The sequence below is a fragment of the Conger conger genome, chromosome 9 (assembly GCF_963514075.1).
Source record: "Conger conger chromosome 9, fConCon1.1, whole genome shotgun sequence".
NCBI lineage: Eukaryota > Metazoa > Chordata > Actinopteri > Anguilliformes > Congridae > Conger > Conger conger.
In genome coordinates this window covers 27,682,051-27,700,389 of record NC_083768.1, presented here as the reverse complement: position 1 = coordinate 27,700,389, position 18,339 = coordinate 27,682,051, and the positions used below count along the sequence as shown (strand labels likewise).

The 18,339-nt window shown below is 43.6% G+C and overlaps 1 protein-coding gene across 4 annotated transcripts in view; it reads right to left on the bottom strand.

Moving 5' to 3' along the window:
* Nucleotides 1-18,339, bottom strand: part of agap3 (ArfGAP with GTPase domain, ankyrin repeat and PH domain 3) — a 242,271-nt gene that overhangs the window by 44,073 nt on the left and 179,859 nt on the right. For all 4 annotated transcript variants that reach the window (XM_061253759.1, XM_061253760.1, XM_061253761.1 and 1 more), the window contains exons 11-12: nt 15,876-16,047; nt 4,562-4,726 (exon numbers count right to left, since the gene is read on the bottom strand). In XM_061253759.1, coding sequence (XP_061109743.1) covers nt 4,562-4,726; nt 15,876-16,047 — 337 coding nt within the window. The remainder of the gene's footprint in view (nt 1-4,561; nt 4,727-15,875; nt 16,048-18,339) is intronic.

The window sequence follows — 18,339 nt, the reverse complement described above, 5'->3', positions numbered from 1 at the left end:
TTTCTTTTTTTTAAACTAATAACGAAACCCTGGTCTCTGATTTGAAGCAGCAGGTGAGCTGGGCAGAAACTGATCATAACACAATCATTCAGAGGACCCCTTAAATACTATATGTAAGCAAAATTAATTACGCTCCTTTATATTTCCACACAGTGGCTTTGAAGCAAACCAACTGTAACAAGTACTTTAGTGACATAGGGAGCGATAAAATGAAGTGCCTGCTCTCCGTCACAATTTGACCCTCCCTATGCATGCCTGCTTCCTGTCAACTACGCACTAGACAACGGCTAAATACAGCACAATGCACAGTAAATAGCACTGCACACTTGACAACACAGTACATAAGGGTGGGGCACTGCACACTAAATAACACACGAAAGATAAATCTGAACACTACATAATGGCTGGACACTCAAGTCTAAATAACTGCATACAAGATATACTACTGCACACTAAATACATTTAAGTAAGCTAATGTATCCTAAATATTACTGTACACTCAATAATTTCTGAATACTGCACACTAAATAAAAGCATACAACATAAACTGAATATCGCTCCACACAATATAACAACAGTATTCTGGTGGCAGTGTGGCACTTAACACATATTCAAATGCGCGGCAAGAGGACCACAGCATCATTTGGGGTAATGCCCCTCAAGGGTGTGAGAATATTGAAATAAGGAGACCTGTGACAGATAAAGCACATGGACACACTGCAGTGGGACTCATGAGTAACTGCTGGGGTCAAAGATGTTGGGATATAGTGTTTAGTCTGTGGCTAGACGACGCCAGGTAATTCCGTAACGCTCGGAAAGATACACGCGCAACTGTCTGCCTCGGAAATGAATGAGGGAGCGTTCTCTTGACGGCTGGAGATCGGGAGCTGTTATTAGCTCACGGTTATGTGAAGCCGCCAGGAAAGCGGCGCGTAATGAAGCACGTTTGGATCTGGAGCCATTTTGCACTCAGTTGAGTGCGGGCTCTCCTGGGCAGTGGAATAGGTATCAGCCTAACCTGTGATTACAGCACATTACAGCCCTGCCGGGCGATGTCAGTTTAAACACGTTCCGTGATGAAGATTGTGGGCGAGAAGGGGGGGGGGAGGGGGGCTGAATGCTAACAGGTTCCAGGCAGACGTTTTTTTCCTCCCCCTCCTTTGGAGAGAGACTCCACTCTGCCGTAATTCAAGAGGTGCCGGGTGCGGCGCGCGGTGATTTCGCCGCCCCCTCGAGGCGGCAGCCGAACCCGTCCTCAATCAAAGCCAACGGCTGCAATTAATGGCGAAATTAGAAACAATCACCGCCTCCCTCTTATTATCGTCAATTAGAGTGTGCTAATCAAGGCCTGATCGCGCACTGCTGCTCTCGCCAAACTAAATGTCAAACTTCATTACGGCCCCGTGAGGAAATCAAACTCCCTCGGCGCCGCACTCCGCACGGGAAGCGGAACGCAGGAACCGCCGATCCCTCTCATTACGGCTCGCACCGCCACGGCATGGTGATTGAGAACGGGAACGCTCTGTACGTTAAACCGCTGAGGACGGATATTCACGTCTAATGTCGGAAAGATCAGCGCTTCCTCTCAAAAGGGACGAAAGCGCGTGGATGCGTTTAAACCCGGTATGTGCGGGTATTTTACAGTACAGAAAAAGACTGTGAGGGAGACCTGTTTGCAGACGTGTTTAGCGGGGCTCCAGATTGCAGAACTGCTGGTAAATGCACGTACGTCGCTGCTGAGTGGTGATTTAATCAAATCCCGGGGTATTCAATATTCACTTGCTGTAGTTATCCCGCTTCTCGTTTTCAGCACACGTTTTATAAATGAAGGCATTCCTTAAATAATATGGAAATGGTTACCTGGCTAAGACGCATTTATTCCGGAGACCCTCATCAATCAGCTTTCTGCATTAGAGTATGGCACTGTATGTTAACCTTCACCAAGGATCATACTGTAATTGAGCTTGGTGGAGGTCTGAATGCCAAAAAAGCATCGCTTCATCATACGGATTATCATATTCATACGACATCAAAATTTCATATCAAATTTACGCATCTGGTAGAGGTGTTGGGAATACGTGAGGCTGGATTTCAATAAGTCGATAAAAACGAATCGACCAGACTTCCAACAAGCGAACCTTTCCCTGACCAGCCTTGAGTGAGTGTTATGACATTCAGATTATTGGTAATTCACACCATAATTTGACAGACTATACTTTTGGTTTCTCACCAGGGGAATAATGCCTGCTGCAATTATATACTATGTTATAAAAATTCTGTGCAGCACATGCTGTCTGAGTGTGAGGTAGTTTGTGTTGAATCAGTGAAATCACTCTCAGTTCCGCCAGTTAAGGGCCAGAAAAAGATGTTGCGAGTCTTCCGTACAGGTTATCCAAGGTAAAAACTGATTCATATTTTGCAGCTGTATGGCACTGCGATGTCAACTGACCAGAATATTGCCACTTCAGTATTCAGAAATTCGTGCAGGTACAAACAGGCTTGGTAATAATAATAATTTAATTCTTTATTATTATTATGTTTTTCTGTGCTCACCTTAATGTGTAGACTAAAAGGATCAAAATAAGGAATATAAGCCCTCTTTATTGGGCATAATCACATTTAAAAATTGGCTTTTAGAGAAATAAAATGCATAAAGATCAAATTAGTTGTATTAGCTGGCAGTGAATTGGGATATCTTTCAATGTATTAATATCTGTTAAAACAAGCAGTAAAGGCATGATATCTTTACACATATTTGACTCTTTTTGAATAAATAGACATTTTATCATCGGAATTGCAGGCAGTCCAAACAGATCCTTACTGAACCAGCAGAACATTATGAGGACCAGACATCAGTTTTAAGGTAGTATCATATGGTGGCCTGGATGGCTGGGGAATCAGCAGATATTCGTACACGGCTAGCTGAACCCATTCCTCTGCAAGGGAATCTTAAGCCCATGGCCTTGTCCCCTCCGAATCCCACCAATGGCGCTCTGCCGTTAACTTGGCCTCATGTGACGAGCCGCTATCTGCTTGGCTTCCGGTCCTCCTGCCCGTGACCGAGGCTACACCAAGTGAGATTATCCAGGGTAAATCTCCGCGGTGCTTTGTTCTGCTGCTTGGTCGGAACGACGCAAAAACCATTTGGCCCCTGCAAGCCCCCCCCCCCGTCCCAGGTGCGGTCCGGGAGTTCGCCGATGCGCGGGCGTGTGTACACACCGAGCCCCCCCGCCCTTTCGCTCGTTGAGACCACCTACAATCGGGAGTAATTCCGCTTTGGGCGGAGAGCTGAGGGGAGGGAGTGGGAGTGGGAGGGGGAGGTGGGGAGAGAGAGAGAGAGAGAGAGAGGGAGGGGGGGTGGTGATGGAGATGCCTGCCTCAGCTTGGCGAAATTGATAGCTTCGCGGTTACAAATGAAGGCCCGCCGTTGTCTGCAGAACCGCGGGGCCGGACTCCAGCGGCGCTCGTAAAGAGCGCTCTTTAAACCGCCGGGGCCCCTGGGACCCGGCAGGGAGGGGCGGGGGGGGGAGAGAGAGGGAGCACTGCGCTAATGAGAACTACGAGGGTGCAAACATGCATGGAAATGACTGTTATTCCGTTGATGTTCATTTAAGTGCTTTTTTACTGCCAACTACAAAGAGAGTGAAATAACGGGTGATGAATGTTGCCCTCGAAAAGCATTCATTTTCCAATTCGGGGAGAGGAGTCGTCACGCACGGCGAATGCATTATTTTACTTCACTCAAGTGCGCTGACGAGACGGCGGCCGACTGAGGAGCACGGAGGCGCCTGGACAACAAATAACCTACGCCACCCGACGCCCCCTCTCAGCCCAGCCTCAGCCACAACAACCCCAACCCACAAGGCCACTGCATTAATGCGCTAATGATATCTACAAGAACAATCATCATCAACATCTACATCATCATAACTGTAATTATCAATTTCAAGTAATTAGCTTTATATTAACCAGCGATTATGTGATAGATAAATAGGTTCCCCGGCTGGTGGTTAATCTATAGTCTAATTGTTCTTGACCTGCTTAGTCTCATACTTGGTGATAAAAGAGTAATGCAATGTGCACTGGCCTTCATAGAAATGGACTTCAAACCACCACCTTTGATAATATTTTATAACTCAAGACACTTAAGTAAATGACAAACTCCTGAGATGATCTGCAGCGTGACTGGGTTGAACTTTCTAAGTGGGCCTGGTCAAGCTCTTCCTCATCAGCGATGGCTGCAGAGGAGCTGAACACTTCTGTGAAAACATAGGTGGGTGTCGATGATATCATGCGAATGAGCTCGTTTGACCGGTCGTTTGCAGGGTTTTAACATGACCATGAGCTGTTACTCTGAGAACCCTTCTCCTTCCACCGATGCTGGTGAGGAGGAGGAGGAGGAGGGGGAAGAGGCCACTCTGAAGAAGAGGAGTCAAAAGAAGAAGTGGAAGATTGAGAAGAAAGGGGTGAATTAGGGAGAAGAAGAGTAGGAGGGTAGAGAATGAGCAGTGGGAAGCAGAGGAGGAGGAGCAGCTGATGGAAGGGCGCGTGCCTCTCTCACCTGCCCCAGTGCTGGCGACGGCCGCCTCGCTCCACTGGTCAGCGCTCGACACGGAGAAGGAGCGCTGGTGCATGCCGTCCGGCTTCCCGCCAAAACCCACCAGGTTGATCCCGCTGACCGAGCGGTCTGACTGGAGCGAACCACTGCTGTTGGAATGGGGGGCACCTGAGGGAAGAGATAAAAAAGAGAGAGGTTAGAGCACAGGGCTCATCTACCCATTTAGCCCATCTGTAGAAAAACGAGTAACCAATCCGGTAAGATAGAAAACAGAAAATTCTCCTTAAAACTGAAATTTATGCAGAGGGGCCTCCCTAGATGTGCTTGTAGAACACCAGACACAACGATGACAAAGGTGTCTGGGTGAGTCTGATTACCTCCTTCACACCTCCCTTGTTAAGAGGCTATGATGTTCAGTTTAATGTGATGTCATGCTGTTCCTTGCCCCATGCCCCCCCCCCAAAAGAGAGAGGAAAAAAAACTCTTTGGAGCCCCAGTGATGCTCCATAACCTCACTTCGACGCTGTCACATGAGCTAGCTGTCAGCGATTCACAACGCCGTATTCACCAGAGAAAAGGACTACACTACTTCTCCTACAGGATGTTTGGGTACAGTCATTTTCACAGTCGTGAATACAACTGTATCATAAGACATAGTAACTTGATTCATATCATTTCAATGCAAAAAATGCAGGTATTTCCCCGTTCTACAGAAACATTGGATAAAAAAAGGGGTGTATGGATGCCTGCATTCAGATCTTTAGTTAAATTAAGCATTCATTTAAATAATCGTAAATTATAAATTGTGTTTTTCATTTTCACGTGGTGAACATATCTTCAGCACCACTCACAATTGCTGGGATAGCTTTAAGCATTTAAAATAGGTACAGGATGACATGACTGTTCCAGCGAATGAGAGAGGAGGACAGTACTTTTACAAAGGACCTAGGGTTACAGTGAAGCATCAGTAATTCTAAGTAGTTTTCTGAAAGAATAAATTACTTTGTTATGTTCTCCATTTAATTGATTGGTTCCCATTTACTTTAAATCCATTAAAGCTGCCAATTATTGATTGTGATGCGAGTGCATTTTTGAGCTGTCATTGTAAGACCGAAATTAGGGGGAATAACTAACTCTTTTCTAGCCTGTATTATCATATTATATAAGTAATGTTTATTATATTATATCTCCAATGTCCGCCAAATGTTCACCAGTTTTTCTGTTTAAAAAGATATAAACACAAATACATTATATGAATAGTTATATACATTATGCACGGCACTTGATTTTACTGAATATAGCATCACTACACTCAGTGATCACTTTATTAGGTACACCTGTAAACCAGCGTGTTAATGTAAACATTTAATCAATGCATACAAGCTTGCAGATGTGGTCAAGTGGTTTAGCTGTTTTTCAGACAAAATGTCAGAATGAGGACAAAATGTGATCTAAGTGACTTTGACTGTGGAATGATTGTTGGTGCCAGACACGGTGGTCTGAGTATCTCACAACCATCTCTAGAGTTTGCAGAGAATGGTGCGAAAAACAAAAAATCCAGTGAGCAGCAGTTCTACAGGCAGAAAGTGTTGTTAATGAGAGAGGTCAGAGGAGAAGAGCCAGATGGATAAAAGCTGACAGGAAGGTGACAGCAACCCAAATAACCACACATTACAACAGTGGTATGCTGAAGATCATCTCTGAAGACACAATGCATCAAACCTCTAAGTGGATAAGGTATAGCAGCAGAAGACTTAAGTCTAAAAAATAAGTTTAAGTAGAACAAAGTAGAATCAAAATCACACAATTTGATTAGTGGCTCATTTTATCTATCATACACCAACACACAACATTGATTTCACAGCACTATAAAAAACTCTATTGGGATTGGTACATAGTATAGCTGCCTCATGGGTCAGCTGGGGAGTGCCTAATGTAAGATTTAGTTCCACAGTAATACTGGTCTGGTCCATTTTCATATGCTAACTGTGCACACTCTCAAAATAATGCATCAGAAAGTGACACTTTAGTGAAGATATTTGTTGAAATGGGATGGTATTTGAAAGAGGAGATTTCTAGCTGCTGGATTCTAGGAGAAAACATTGGACTAAACAGCTGTATGGCATGAGGTAGGCCCAAACTGAGTGATATAGTTGAGACATTTATAAACGAGTGGTGGAGGACAGTGTACATGAGTTCTGCAAGGTCTCTCTTTCTCACTCGCTCTCTCTCTGTGCGGTACGATGCTGCCACCGCCCCTTTCCTGTTTCCTCTCCCCGTTACATGTGTAAGGCTCCCGCTCCCTCTGCTTCTAATTAGCCCTTAATTAACAAGATACACTCCGAACGGTAATTATCTCGCCTCAGCCCTCTGACTGGCACATCCATCTCTCCTGCCGTTGACTGTCGGTCTCGGCACTTCCCAATCAGGCGCTCCACGGACACCTTCCCCCCTCCCTCCCTGGCAGCCTTTATTAATTCATGAGCCTTGTTCTTCCACGTGGAGTTGGTCTGCAGTGGGGGAGTCTCGCCTCTGTGAAACACATCAAAGGTTTTTCCCTCTGACCCAACCAGCCTGTTAGGACCCACACTAAACCAGCCTGTTAGGACCCATACAAAATTTTTGTCAGAGCCTGGGCTCTTATATGGGAGCGATAGATGATCATAAAACTCATGCATAAAAACCTTTTAAGTTTCATGAAATTGGCTGAAAAATATCTGCAAAGGAGATCCATGTCCCTGATCAGACAGATTTTTTGATAAACATACCAGAATGTATGACATAAATAAAATGTGTCAAACTACTCCTATACATATATTAGGACTTTTTTCATTGTTTGAAGTACCATAAGGCAGGGGAGATGTTTCAATAAGGGTAAAAAGCACTGCAGAGATCCCCAGGCTTCCTAACCTGAAGTCCCCAACAAGCCTGTATCAAATCAAACTGCTGCCTGCTGGGAAAGGTGCTTTCATTTAGACAACCAAGCTGCCACAGCACAACCGTGATGATGTAAACACCTGCGGAAGGCTCCGGATGAAGACAACCCTGAATGTACTCCTGCCATTGAGGCATGAATACAGGAATCCAATGGCAGAGTCGCTACAGTACGGATCACATTGTTATGGCTCTGGCCCTTCTTCCAATGCAAAGTTTCTGGCAAAGTTGGGTTATTTGTTTCTGAAATAACCCAACCAGCAAATGGCACCCAGAAAACAAACATCATTTTTTTCAGTTGAAAAAACCAGTGAATGTATATACAAGCAAGGGTATAAGAACATAATCTAATGAGTGGGTGTTCTATAGTCTGAGCAAATTCAAAATGACAGATTATGACCTCTTTGGGATACAAGCAGAAAAAGCTTATTAGCCGAGAGAATAGCGTTTCTGCAATAAGGACAGCATATGACTAATGAACCAATAACATGTAGAGGCAGAACAGCGTATGACTGTGTTTAATAGATTTTAACAATCACTTAAATCCATTAAAAATACATAAATGTGTGAAAGACAACAGCACAAGGTAAAATTCACTTTAGTTCCATTATCGCCTCAGAGCTTCAAAGAAGTGTAAGACGGAGGAATAAAAACTCCTTTTGTTTATTCTCTGGTCCAGACAGATAGATCCCATCCTCGGGGTGTTTAATAATAGCCCCCTTTGTAAGAAAATAGAGTAATTAATGGTAATTCCTGTTGGATACACTCCAAGATTTAATGGTATTTATTTTGGTATTAATTGTCCCACAGACTCATTTTCTTTTACGTATCCCCATTGACGAAGCAAGGTTGAATGTCACAACAACACAGGAGGTGATACTCCATAAACTGACACTGAATTTAAGTTATAAAATTGTAATATAAAATACACCCGCCGACCTGCACTAAGGACGCGCCTTACCTCATTTCTTTTCTAACACTTCAAAATCAATTTCCAACTGAAATAATGACAACACTTAAAAACAGCACAACGTATAAAGTAACCCTGTAACTAAGCCGCGCCTGTTCTCTATTATAAAACCTCCTCCCCACTACCGGGAGTAATAAGTGTATCAAATTCACATAATTACGTCTAATTAGTATCAGTAATTATCCTGTTGGGCCCAGGAAAATTAATCTTTCACTCCCATTGGGGGAGGTGCTCTCTCGCAGAGAGGGAGGGGGGGCTGAGAAGCCGTGCTGAGAACACGCTCGCCAAATCAGTGACCTCCTGTACCGCCCCATGTCTGCGGGGAGGGGAGCGGGTGGGTGGGGGATAGCTATTTCTAACAGAATAGAAGTCTGCCGAATAAAATATCAGGACAAAGGACATGACTAGAACTATGGAACTCTCCAAAGCCTTCCCAAAATTTGCTCCATGAAACTACTGCTCCATAACACATTTGGAATGGATATCGGATATCGATATCTTGACGTATACCCTTATTATGCTATTTCTCATACTAGGGGTCTGGATAAAGCTTCTGCTAAATGCCAATAATGTAATGCAATGTAAAGAGGTAGCAGTAGCAGTTAGTCCAATAAATTCTAATAAATTCTATTGGATATATTCAGTAAAAACATAAATACATAGTAAGACTATTTTAATATCAGCTAAAAAAAATAATAAGGAAAAACATGGCTAAAAGTGTATTCACTCCCTGGAAAAGACAGTTGGCTCAGTTCTAGATGAACCAGCAGTGCACATACACTGTAACACGCCGCAAGCTGGCTGTTCAGGGTAGAGTAAGAGAAAGCCACATGCAAGTCATTCATAATACATTTTCAACAGGAAAATAAATTAAAAGGCAATAGCACCAATTTTTATATTACCAAAGTGACATTTTTGAAAGCTATTTCACAGAGCTGTGCAACTGTGAAGGAATTCAAAACACAGCAATCACTACAGCTCCCACCGCCACCACCACACCCCCATTCATTCTGCAAAGCATTACCAGTGACGTTCGGGCTGCTGAAAATAATGCACAGTCTCAAGCTGAACAGCACTGAAAGTTTTACAGCACTGCAGAATGTGCCTCACACACATTTCACACCCAACGCACCGCTAGGTTATGAACAACTTTCGATAAAATTATTATTTTATTTACCCAAATGTGCATCTATTGTGAAAGTATTTATTTTCATATGGGAATTAAATTAAATTTAGCTTGATTTAACCGTTTGGTTAAATATTGTGTAATATATATATATATATGGATTGGATATGGATATTTATTTTTTTCATCAGAAAATAGACATTGATTTCTTTCCCATTTGCAACAACTAAATATAATCAGTTTACCAGTTATTATGTTTTGTATTTAATTTGTTTGTTATGTCTGGGCCATCTGCAGAAAATATGTTATTAGCTAAGCCCTCTACAACATGATGCACATTAATGAGTAGAGTTTAGTAAAATTTCACTTTTTATTTTGCTAAATATTTTCTGTTGCCTTTACTTGCCAGTTCCAATACAATACATTTATAATACTCACTAGTTTAAATGTTAATTAAATATGCATTTTTATTTGAATGCAATACTATTTTCTGTATTTTTATATGTGCATATGAAAAGTCCAAACAACAGAAAGAAAAACATGACAAGCTTTCAGTACCAATAGTCTACCTGCTGAGCAGCTGAATCACTACTCAAAGTAATTTCAGGTGTTGGTGGTGGTTGAATAGGCACCAGCGCCTACAACTAAAGAGACTTGGATCAAATAAAAAGGTTATGCCTATACAATGCATTTAATTAATATATTTGCATTTGCCAAAGTTATGATCCAAAAGGCACAAAGGAGAGACTTGCCTGGTACAATATGACAAGGCACATCCCACCATGACACTGAAGTGTGTTTGGGAGGAACACTGTCTAACATCCAAAAATCCTCTGAGAGCCATGAAATGCCCCGTGTCAAACTACAGACTAGTACAGACAACAACTACATAGCAGCTTTAGGAGTGCTGCGACTGCTCAGACAATATCAGTCAACACAGCTGGCAACAGAACAAAATAAATCTATATATTCCATGTGCTACTTGAACATAAATAATAAAATCAATGAAAATAAATTAAAAAATGCATCAATGTATAAAATCAAGTCATATTTTGTAGATTGCAGTGAGCACTGCAGTCCTAGAAACCTCCCAGACTGCCCTTCAGTATCAGAATCAGAGTTTTATGTGTGCTTTGTTTCTGTGCTATTGAGAGGACTCAAATATATTACACTATTGCTACAGCAGATGGTCCTCATAGGTGGCTGTTAGAGGGCCTGTATTTTAGATAATGAATACAAGTGGACTGGAGACTTTATCCTTGGAGATGTTGGTTCCCAAATGGATTGTAAACAACAAATGAAAGTGAAGGAACCCTGGGTCTAACAGCAGACCTAAGCCATGTCGCACTACATTAGTTTAATCTTTCCTCCATTATTTTTATAGATTTTTTATATATATATATACATTTTATTTTTTTGCAGAATCTTACTTCATAATTAAAAATATTTACAATAATGTTTCTCTGCCCTTGAGTAATTGACTGTTGCATTCTGTTATTTGCACTTTTTGTAACATTAAAACTAAATAGAGGAAAATAACAACAACGGAAAAAGAAAAGATTGAGCTACATTTAAAATTCTGCAATCACCTCCTATCCTAATCGTCAGACCTGATGCTAATGATTAATGAATTAAACATGGATCCATCAATTAGTCTCTGGAGAACTATTCTGCATAAAAGAGCAGATAATGTAATTACAAGGGCTGAAATAATCAGCTGTTAACATCAGCCGAGCACTGGCTGACTGCGGAGCTGCTACATGCCCTTCTATCCGGGGCTGAAGAGCTGCAACTGCTCAGACAATGTCAGTCAACACAGCTGGCAACAGACACAGAACATATGTAGAAAATACATCTATGTATTCCATGTGCTACTCAAACAGAAATAATAAAATCTATGAAAATACATTCAAAAATACATAAATGCATAAATCAAGTCCTATTTTGTAGATTTTGTAGCAGTAAGCTTAAAACATGGCACCGCAGTCCTAGAAAGCTCCAAGACTGCCCCTCAGTGTCAGAATAGGCACCCTCTTATTTCTATGGGATCTGAGTTTTGTGTGTGCTTTGTTATATTTGATATTGGTGCAAACCCTTAATTCCTTAACAGACTGATCCACTTTTGCAGCTGAGAAAAAGCCTTGCTGTAGCAATGCAATGATCTCATCATTCAAGTCATGATCATAATTAAACAAAGATGTTACAAATTAAACTGAGAGAGGAACACCTGGAGCAATTAAAAACGCAGGCTTGGAGCGAACAGTATTATTAACACTGTTTGGTTTTCAATGTTAATGCCACTTTGCAGTCTGTGATCGCTCTTGATTAAATAAAGCAACGCAACACAACCTTTGATCAATTTACGGGCGCGTCGTCTCGTCACCCCAGCAAGCCTCGAAAAGCGGCCACCGACGAAGAGTGCCGACGACAAAAAACGAAACCGACGAGAGGTTATTCTGAAACGCAGAAACACGATAAATGCAGCGTTGAGGATGGAGTCAGAATGGGGAACGGGAGTGAAACGGTGTAGCAGGAGCGGTGTGTTTGTGTGGCTGAATGGGGAACGGGAGTGAAACGGTGTGTTTGTGTGGCTGAATGGGGAACAGGAGTGAAACGGTGTAGCAGGAGCGGTGTGTTTGTGTGGCTGAATGGGGAACGGGAGTGAAACGGTGTGTTTGTGTGGCTGAATGGGGAACGGGAGTGAAACGGTGTGTTTGTGTGGCTGAATGGGGAACGGGAGTGAAACGGTGTAGCAGGAGCGGTGTGTTTGTGCAGACGGGGACAGCGGAGCGGCTGAATGGGGGAGGATTAGCGGGGAGCCGCGGAGCCTGCTCCTCTCTCCGCCTCCCGTCAGAAGCTGATGAGCCGTGTCGCAGCCTGACCCCTCCGTGGAGTTGTTTCCATTATGTACAAGTAGGGGATAATGAAGCATTAATGCTAATGTGGGAGAAGATCATCTGAACTGAGGCCATGTAATACCACCCCCCCTCCCCCCCGGCCACCCAACCCCACCCCCCGCCACAAGCTATTGGGGGCCTGCTCTCTCTGCCTCCCTCTCTCTCTCTCGCTCTCTCTTTCAGTTATTGGTATGGCAATCATAGCGATGGGTCAGGGTGCCACACCACAGTAAACCAAGTCGTACCTGGCAACTGAGCACAGTAAAACACCTAAACACCCCCACCACGCACGCACGCAAGCACGCACAATTGCCAAAAGCGATGGAGGTCATTAATACTTTGATATAATGAATCTGTCACCGGTGACACAACCGAGTGCACGTTAACAGGATAATAATATTTAAAATCAGCCAGGGACTGTACTTGCTGAAGAAATTAATTTGAAGGCTCATGCAGAGTCTTCCTCTCTCTATTTTGCCGATATTTAAATTTTGTATTTTTCCATTAACTTCCCGATTCTCTCCCTCTCTTACGGAGCGTTTTCCTCACTGGTCGTAAAAGGGTCTGGAGATGTAAGAAGTGAATGAATTGGTAAAAGAAAAGACAGGTCCCTGCTTCACCTTCCCTGAATGAAAAATTACCCCTTTGTTCTGTTCATCAATTGCATGCCTAATGAAATCAAAATCAGATTGCATAATCAAGTGCGGGCCCTCCACTCAGAGGAGACATGCTGTGATTTGTAACCTTTTCTCTTGTGCAGAGATTAACACCATTTTCTGTGCAGATTGATTTGTAATGTGCAAAAGGGGGTCTCAGACACCCTGATAAAAAGGCTCCTCTTTTTCCAGATACACCGCGGAAATGTGTGACGCCATTTGTGAAAATTTGGCGGCGCCTCTGGTGTTAACTCCTAAGTCATTTATACAGCTGAGGATGAAAACTGACATAAATAAAAAATAAGCGTTAATGGAATGGTGCAAAAAAACAGTTTGAAGAGGTGGCAAGAGAGCAAACTCAACATAAAAAAAGAAAGTAAAAAAATACAAACGTACGTCCCAGCGCAGGCTCGTAATTGGGCCTCCATTTTGGGCTGAAAGAAGCGTGCCTCTCCTCACCCCTCAGTCCCCTCCTCTACCCTGAGGACTGTGCTGCTTCTCCTCCACACTCTCCTGAAGGTTAATTGTTTGTGGGCTGGAATGCGATCCCCGCCCCCCGTGTGTGGCGTTTGGGCATCTTCTGCTCTCCTTTAGGCTAATTAACCTCTTTAGAAGGGCTGCCGGAGCTGGACCCAGGCCAGGACAGATGAGGCTTGGCCCACAGTGGGGGTGGGGGGCTGTTATTAGGACACGAGTCGTCGAGGTGGGCCGCGCGCGGTCCTTACCGGCTTGGCCTCGTCGACCGGCACACGCCTCGGCTTCCTCGCCCCACGTCGCCCCGGCTAGCTCACTGTCGCAAATTAATGGCGGCCCCTGTCTCCGAATCCGCTCCGACTGTAATTACCCCCGAAATGACCGAGGGGGCCAGCCCGTGGGTGAGAGTGGAGGAAAAACTGCTCCAATAGCCACGGCAGAAACCACGCGGGACCGTGCTCTTCATTTGTATTAATTACTCTGAATGCGTGCCCCCATATCCGGCTCATGTCTTCCCAGGTCGCCGCTCCGGTCTCCAGTGGCTCCGGAGCTCTATTTTTAAGGCCCACTGCAGAGAAGCCAACCAGGTAACCTTGAGGAAGAGCAGTCTGGACAACAACAGCATCCAGGCTGTTCCTCCATACCAATCGTTCTAAACAAAGAAACCTCATTCCCCCATTTTAGAGTTTCGCTGAAACATTACATCAGTGGTTCTCGTTCAGGACATGTGAGACATGGCGTAAATTCCATGTTTATGACAAAAAAGGAAACATGTTCATTGAAATTGAAATTAATTCCATGTTTTCAACAAAATCTCTGCCACTTCTGTACCGAAATGCAATGTTGTTTTCTACTTCTAACTCTGTTCAGCATTGCCTATGAACTCTTCCACCCGCACCTCTCTCCTGGAATCTAAACATATGCTGAACTCCAAATGCACTGTGCAGAGGGGATAATTAAGGTGGATCATTTGATATTCATTGCTCATTTGAAACAAATGTACCACACTTTCCACTGAAAGGTTTCTCAAACCAAGCAACCCGAATACAGACATTTAAAACTGACTGCTGCTAAATCTATTCTACTGTTCTTAAAAGCGATACAAGTAATTAGTATCAGAAAACCGAACAGGTCCAGTCAATCGAACAAGGTATGGAATTGGAAGTTGACGACTGCAAAATGCAAATGGGGTCTACTTTTAATTGTTAATTGTTTTTAAATTATATGAAAATTAGACAAGGGAGTAAGCTTAACTGCTGTTGCTTAAAAATAGCAAAGTAGGAAAGTACCGCTTTTGCTGTAAAAATGACCAGGACAAAATTTGACAGAAGCAGGTGAATCATTTCAAATACAGCAAACATCGCGTCACACTGTTGGCTACGGCCAACGCAAGCAGCAACTTTAGCTTATTAGTGTTCCTCTACAAAACAACAAAACCTTGTTGCTATCCCACAGCAGTAGCCAAATTCAAAAATTAATTAATTCAACTGCTATTTCAATGACACCTTCGATACTAAATATTAAAGTAAAAGTAGCATAATTAATCCACCTTTGAAATGGTATCTCTTTTGCTACCGCTCTCAAACTGTTCCACATCCCGAAATGTGATAGCAATGAAAGACAGGGCTACTTCGTACAGTGTGATGTGTAACAAACGTAAAACACCGCCGATGTCACAGAGTATAGTTTCAACTGAACTGAAATAAATAATTACAACAACCATCATACACAATATGCTCAGTTCACTGAGGACTGTGGTTCCATAATTGAGAGAGGAACATGGTATTGATAAATGATTTTCCTGCTTTTAAAATACACTGTTGTACTTTTCTTGCATGCCATGAAGCCAATGTAAATGGCAAATGTACCTTTCTTTCTGTGTGATGTGAGGTCATATCTTTCCCTGTGACTTGAATTGATTGCAAAGGTGTACACACACATCAGTAAACCCAGTTAGCACTTCTGTCCTAGCCCACTTCATTTCATTATTTAAAAGCTACATGCCATATGTTTTTTATTTTCAGTGAACATTTGTAATTAACTTTAATGGACCTTGCAAATATCACAATCTGCTTACAATCCACAATTTTGTCAGTGTAGAGATGGGAGGGTGGTCTTAATACTTAAACTGATCTGTAAATTCAAAGCCAACACAGGGCTTACACTGTGGAAATGGTCAGTTGCCTTAAATGCTCTATGTTAGCTCCTCTGATGAATGTTTATGAGGAGACTGTGTCGTTTTGGGGGGCCCCCTTCTTACCTGCAGTCCCGGTCCCTAGCTGCAGGGTGCTGCGCTCCTTGGCCAAACCGTTGGTCTTGGGGCTGGCTGTGGGGGCTATGGTGGCGACGGCTCGAGGGGGCCTCTTGCCCGGGACCTTGACCGTGGTCCTCAACAGGTCGATCTCTTTCCCGTGCACATTCTGCATGTAGTCCTGAAAATCACATATGCACCACGCATGGTTAGAGATCAGAACAGAGCACATACGCAACACTGCCACAAACCATTGAAGTCACTCATTTCAATTTGAGAGGACTGACATTAACTTTTGCATACAATTGCATAATTCTTTATTTTTTATTTTCACCCTTTGCTTATCGTGAGCTTCTGAAGGGAATGATGAAGCGCTGTTGTTTGTTAACTACGCACAACTCCTGGAGGATTCGCTCAGTTAGTTCTGTGTACCAATCCGAAATTCATAACCCTGAGAATATGGCTGGTAATCAGAATGAGTGTAACAGAGTGCTACAAAGCAACGCTAGGCAGACCTTTGACGATCGTAATATTCACAATCGGAAAGTTGGGGGAAAAACGGCGGTTACCTGGGGTGCTTGAGACCTGAGCAAATGCAACACGCACGACGGCAACAAGCGGCGCTACGACAGCGTTTAACCTCACCTGCACCCCGCGCCGGCGCGATCGCTGAGACGCCGCTTAATGGATCCGAGCAGTCCCATTTACACAGAATCCGCTAGTTTGATTGAGGCCAAAGTGTCACAAAAGCAAATGGGTTTGGCGACTTTGAGCGAGTGAGTAAGTGAGGGCGGAAATCACTGCGATCAGCAGAAAAAAAAGCGCGAGAGCTCGGCCGTCGAATCCCCCTCCAACTCCTCTCCTTTTATTACACGCCATAAAGCCCTAATTTCTTCGCAAGCCTCCTCGCTAATTACCCAGTGAGCGCTCTCATTTCATTTTATTGCTGGAATTAACAGCCAGTTCAGAGCGTGGAAAGCTATTAAGATGTGTGATTAAGCCACATTCAATTAGTTTCTACAAACAATTTAATTGATGTAGCAGATAGAATTAACAGAAGGGGATTGTGTGGCTCGACTGACTGCGAAATGAAAGGGAATCTCTCTCTCGCCCCCCCCCCACCAACTCTCTCTCCTCCACTCACTTTCTCTCTCTCTTGCTCGGTATCTCTCTTCCTCGGCCCCTCTCTCTCTCTCCCTCACTCCCCGCTCAGAAGCGGAACAGCAACAGTTCTTCGACCGAGCGGGCGCAGCGAGTCGGAGCGGGCCGGACGCACCCCTCCGCTCGGACCGAGTAGCAAGCGGCTCCAATCCCAATCAATGAGCCGGGGCCCGGTGATTAGAGCAACCTGGCTTTAATGAACTCCGCACGCCCAGCGTCATGCGCACAATCCTATCATAACTACTCCAGCACAATTATCAACAGCCTTTCTTCCCTCATCAGACCCCTTTGTTAGCGCCATTTCCTGCTCGGTCGTAGGCTATCGTTTCTGCTTTCGTTCTTTTAGAAAATAAGTGACATACAGAGAGGACACGTGATTGGATGTGTAAATGGCACGTATACATTGCTTCACTTTTGGGAACAACAAAAAGTGTACCTTTTTTTTTTTTTTTGGTTGGGGGGGATGCTAATTTATTTCAAGCTCTATTTAGAATCGCACGTTAAAAGCAATTATAAGTTAAGCTCCTGATCGTTTTTAAGAGACCAGTTCTGCAGTGAGGAAACTATCCTCTCACCGGAGGTATTTCTAATTATCTCGAAATTTCACGAGGGGGGCAAAAGTGTTCTCTCCCTCTTAAGATGCTTATGGGAATGTGTCCCACGGGAGACTTTGCTAAAAGCAGCTCTGCTGAAAATGCCAGTGTCTTATTACACCTCCTAATGACTCAGTGTAGAGGACAGAGGTGGAAAAGTCTGCATTTTAAGAAAGCTTTAAGGATCAACTGTGCAACTTTAGAGGGTAGTAATTTTACTAGATCGAAGAAACAACGATAATTGATAACAGCTGCAAAGATCTGTCAAAAATGGCTTCCAATGTGCCGCATGCATTTGTCCCACATTTTGATTGGCAGGAAAAGTGCGCTGTTGATGTGGTGAGATCTGCGTGTTCATCTCATTTATACGTGCGTATCACTGACATAAATGAAACCCATTAATGTCCGTTCAGCAGGCTGTTACTGTCCAGAGCCCCAATAAACAGGCTGAAAAAAGCTGTTGACCAATTCATTAAAGCTCTGGTAACAGCGGACTGCGAGAGACGGCCATTATGGCCCAAATGTCCATATTAAAGCCTTTAAAAGAGCACATTAATGCAGTGGGTGATTAAACTCTACAGTCTTCCTTCCTCTTTAGAGAGAGAGGGAATGAGGAGGAACGCTGAGCCCGACAGAGAAACAGAGGGAGGGAGAGAGACACAGTGACATGGGCAGTGAGTGATCATGAGAGAGGACAACAGAAAGGAGGGAGATAAGTA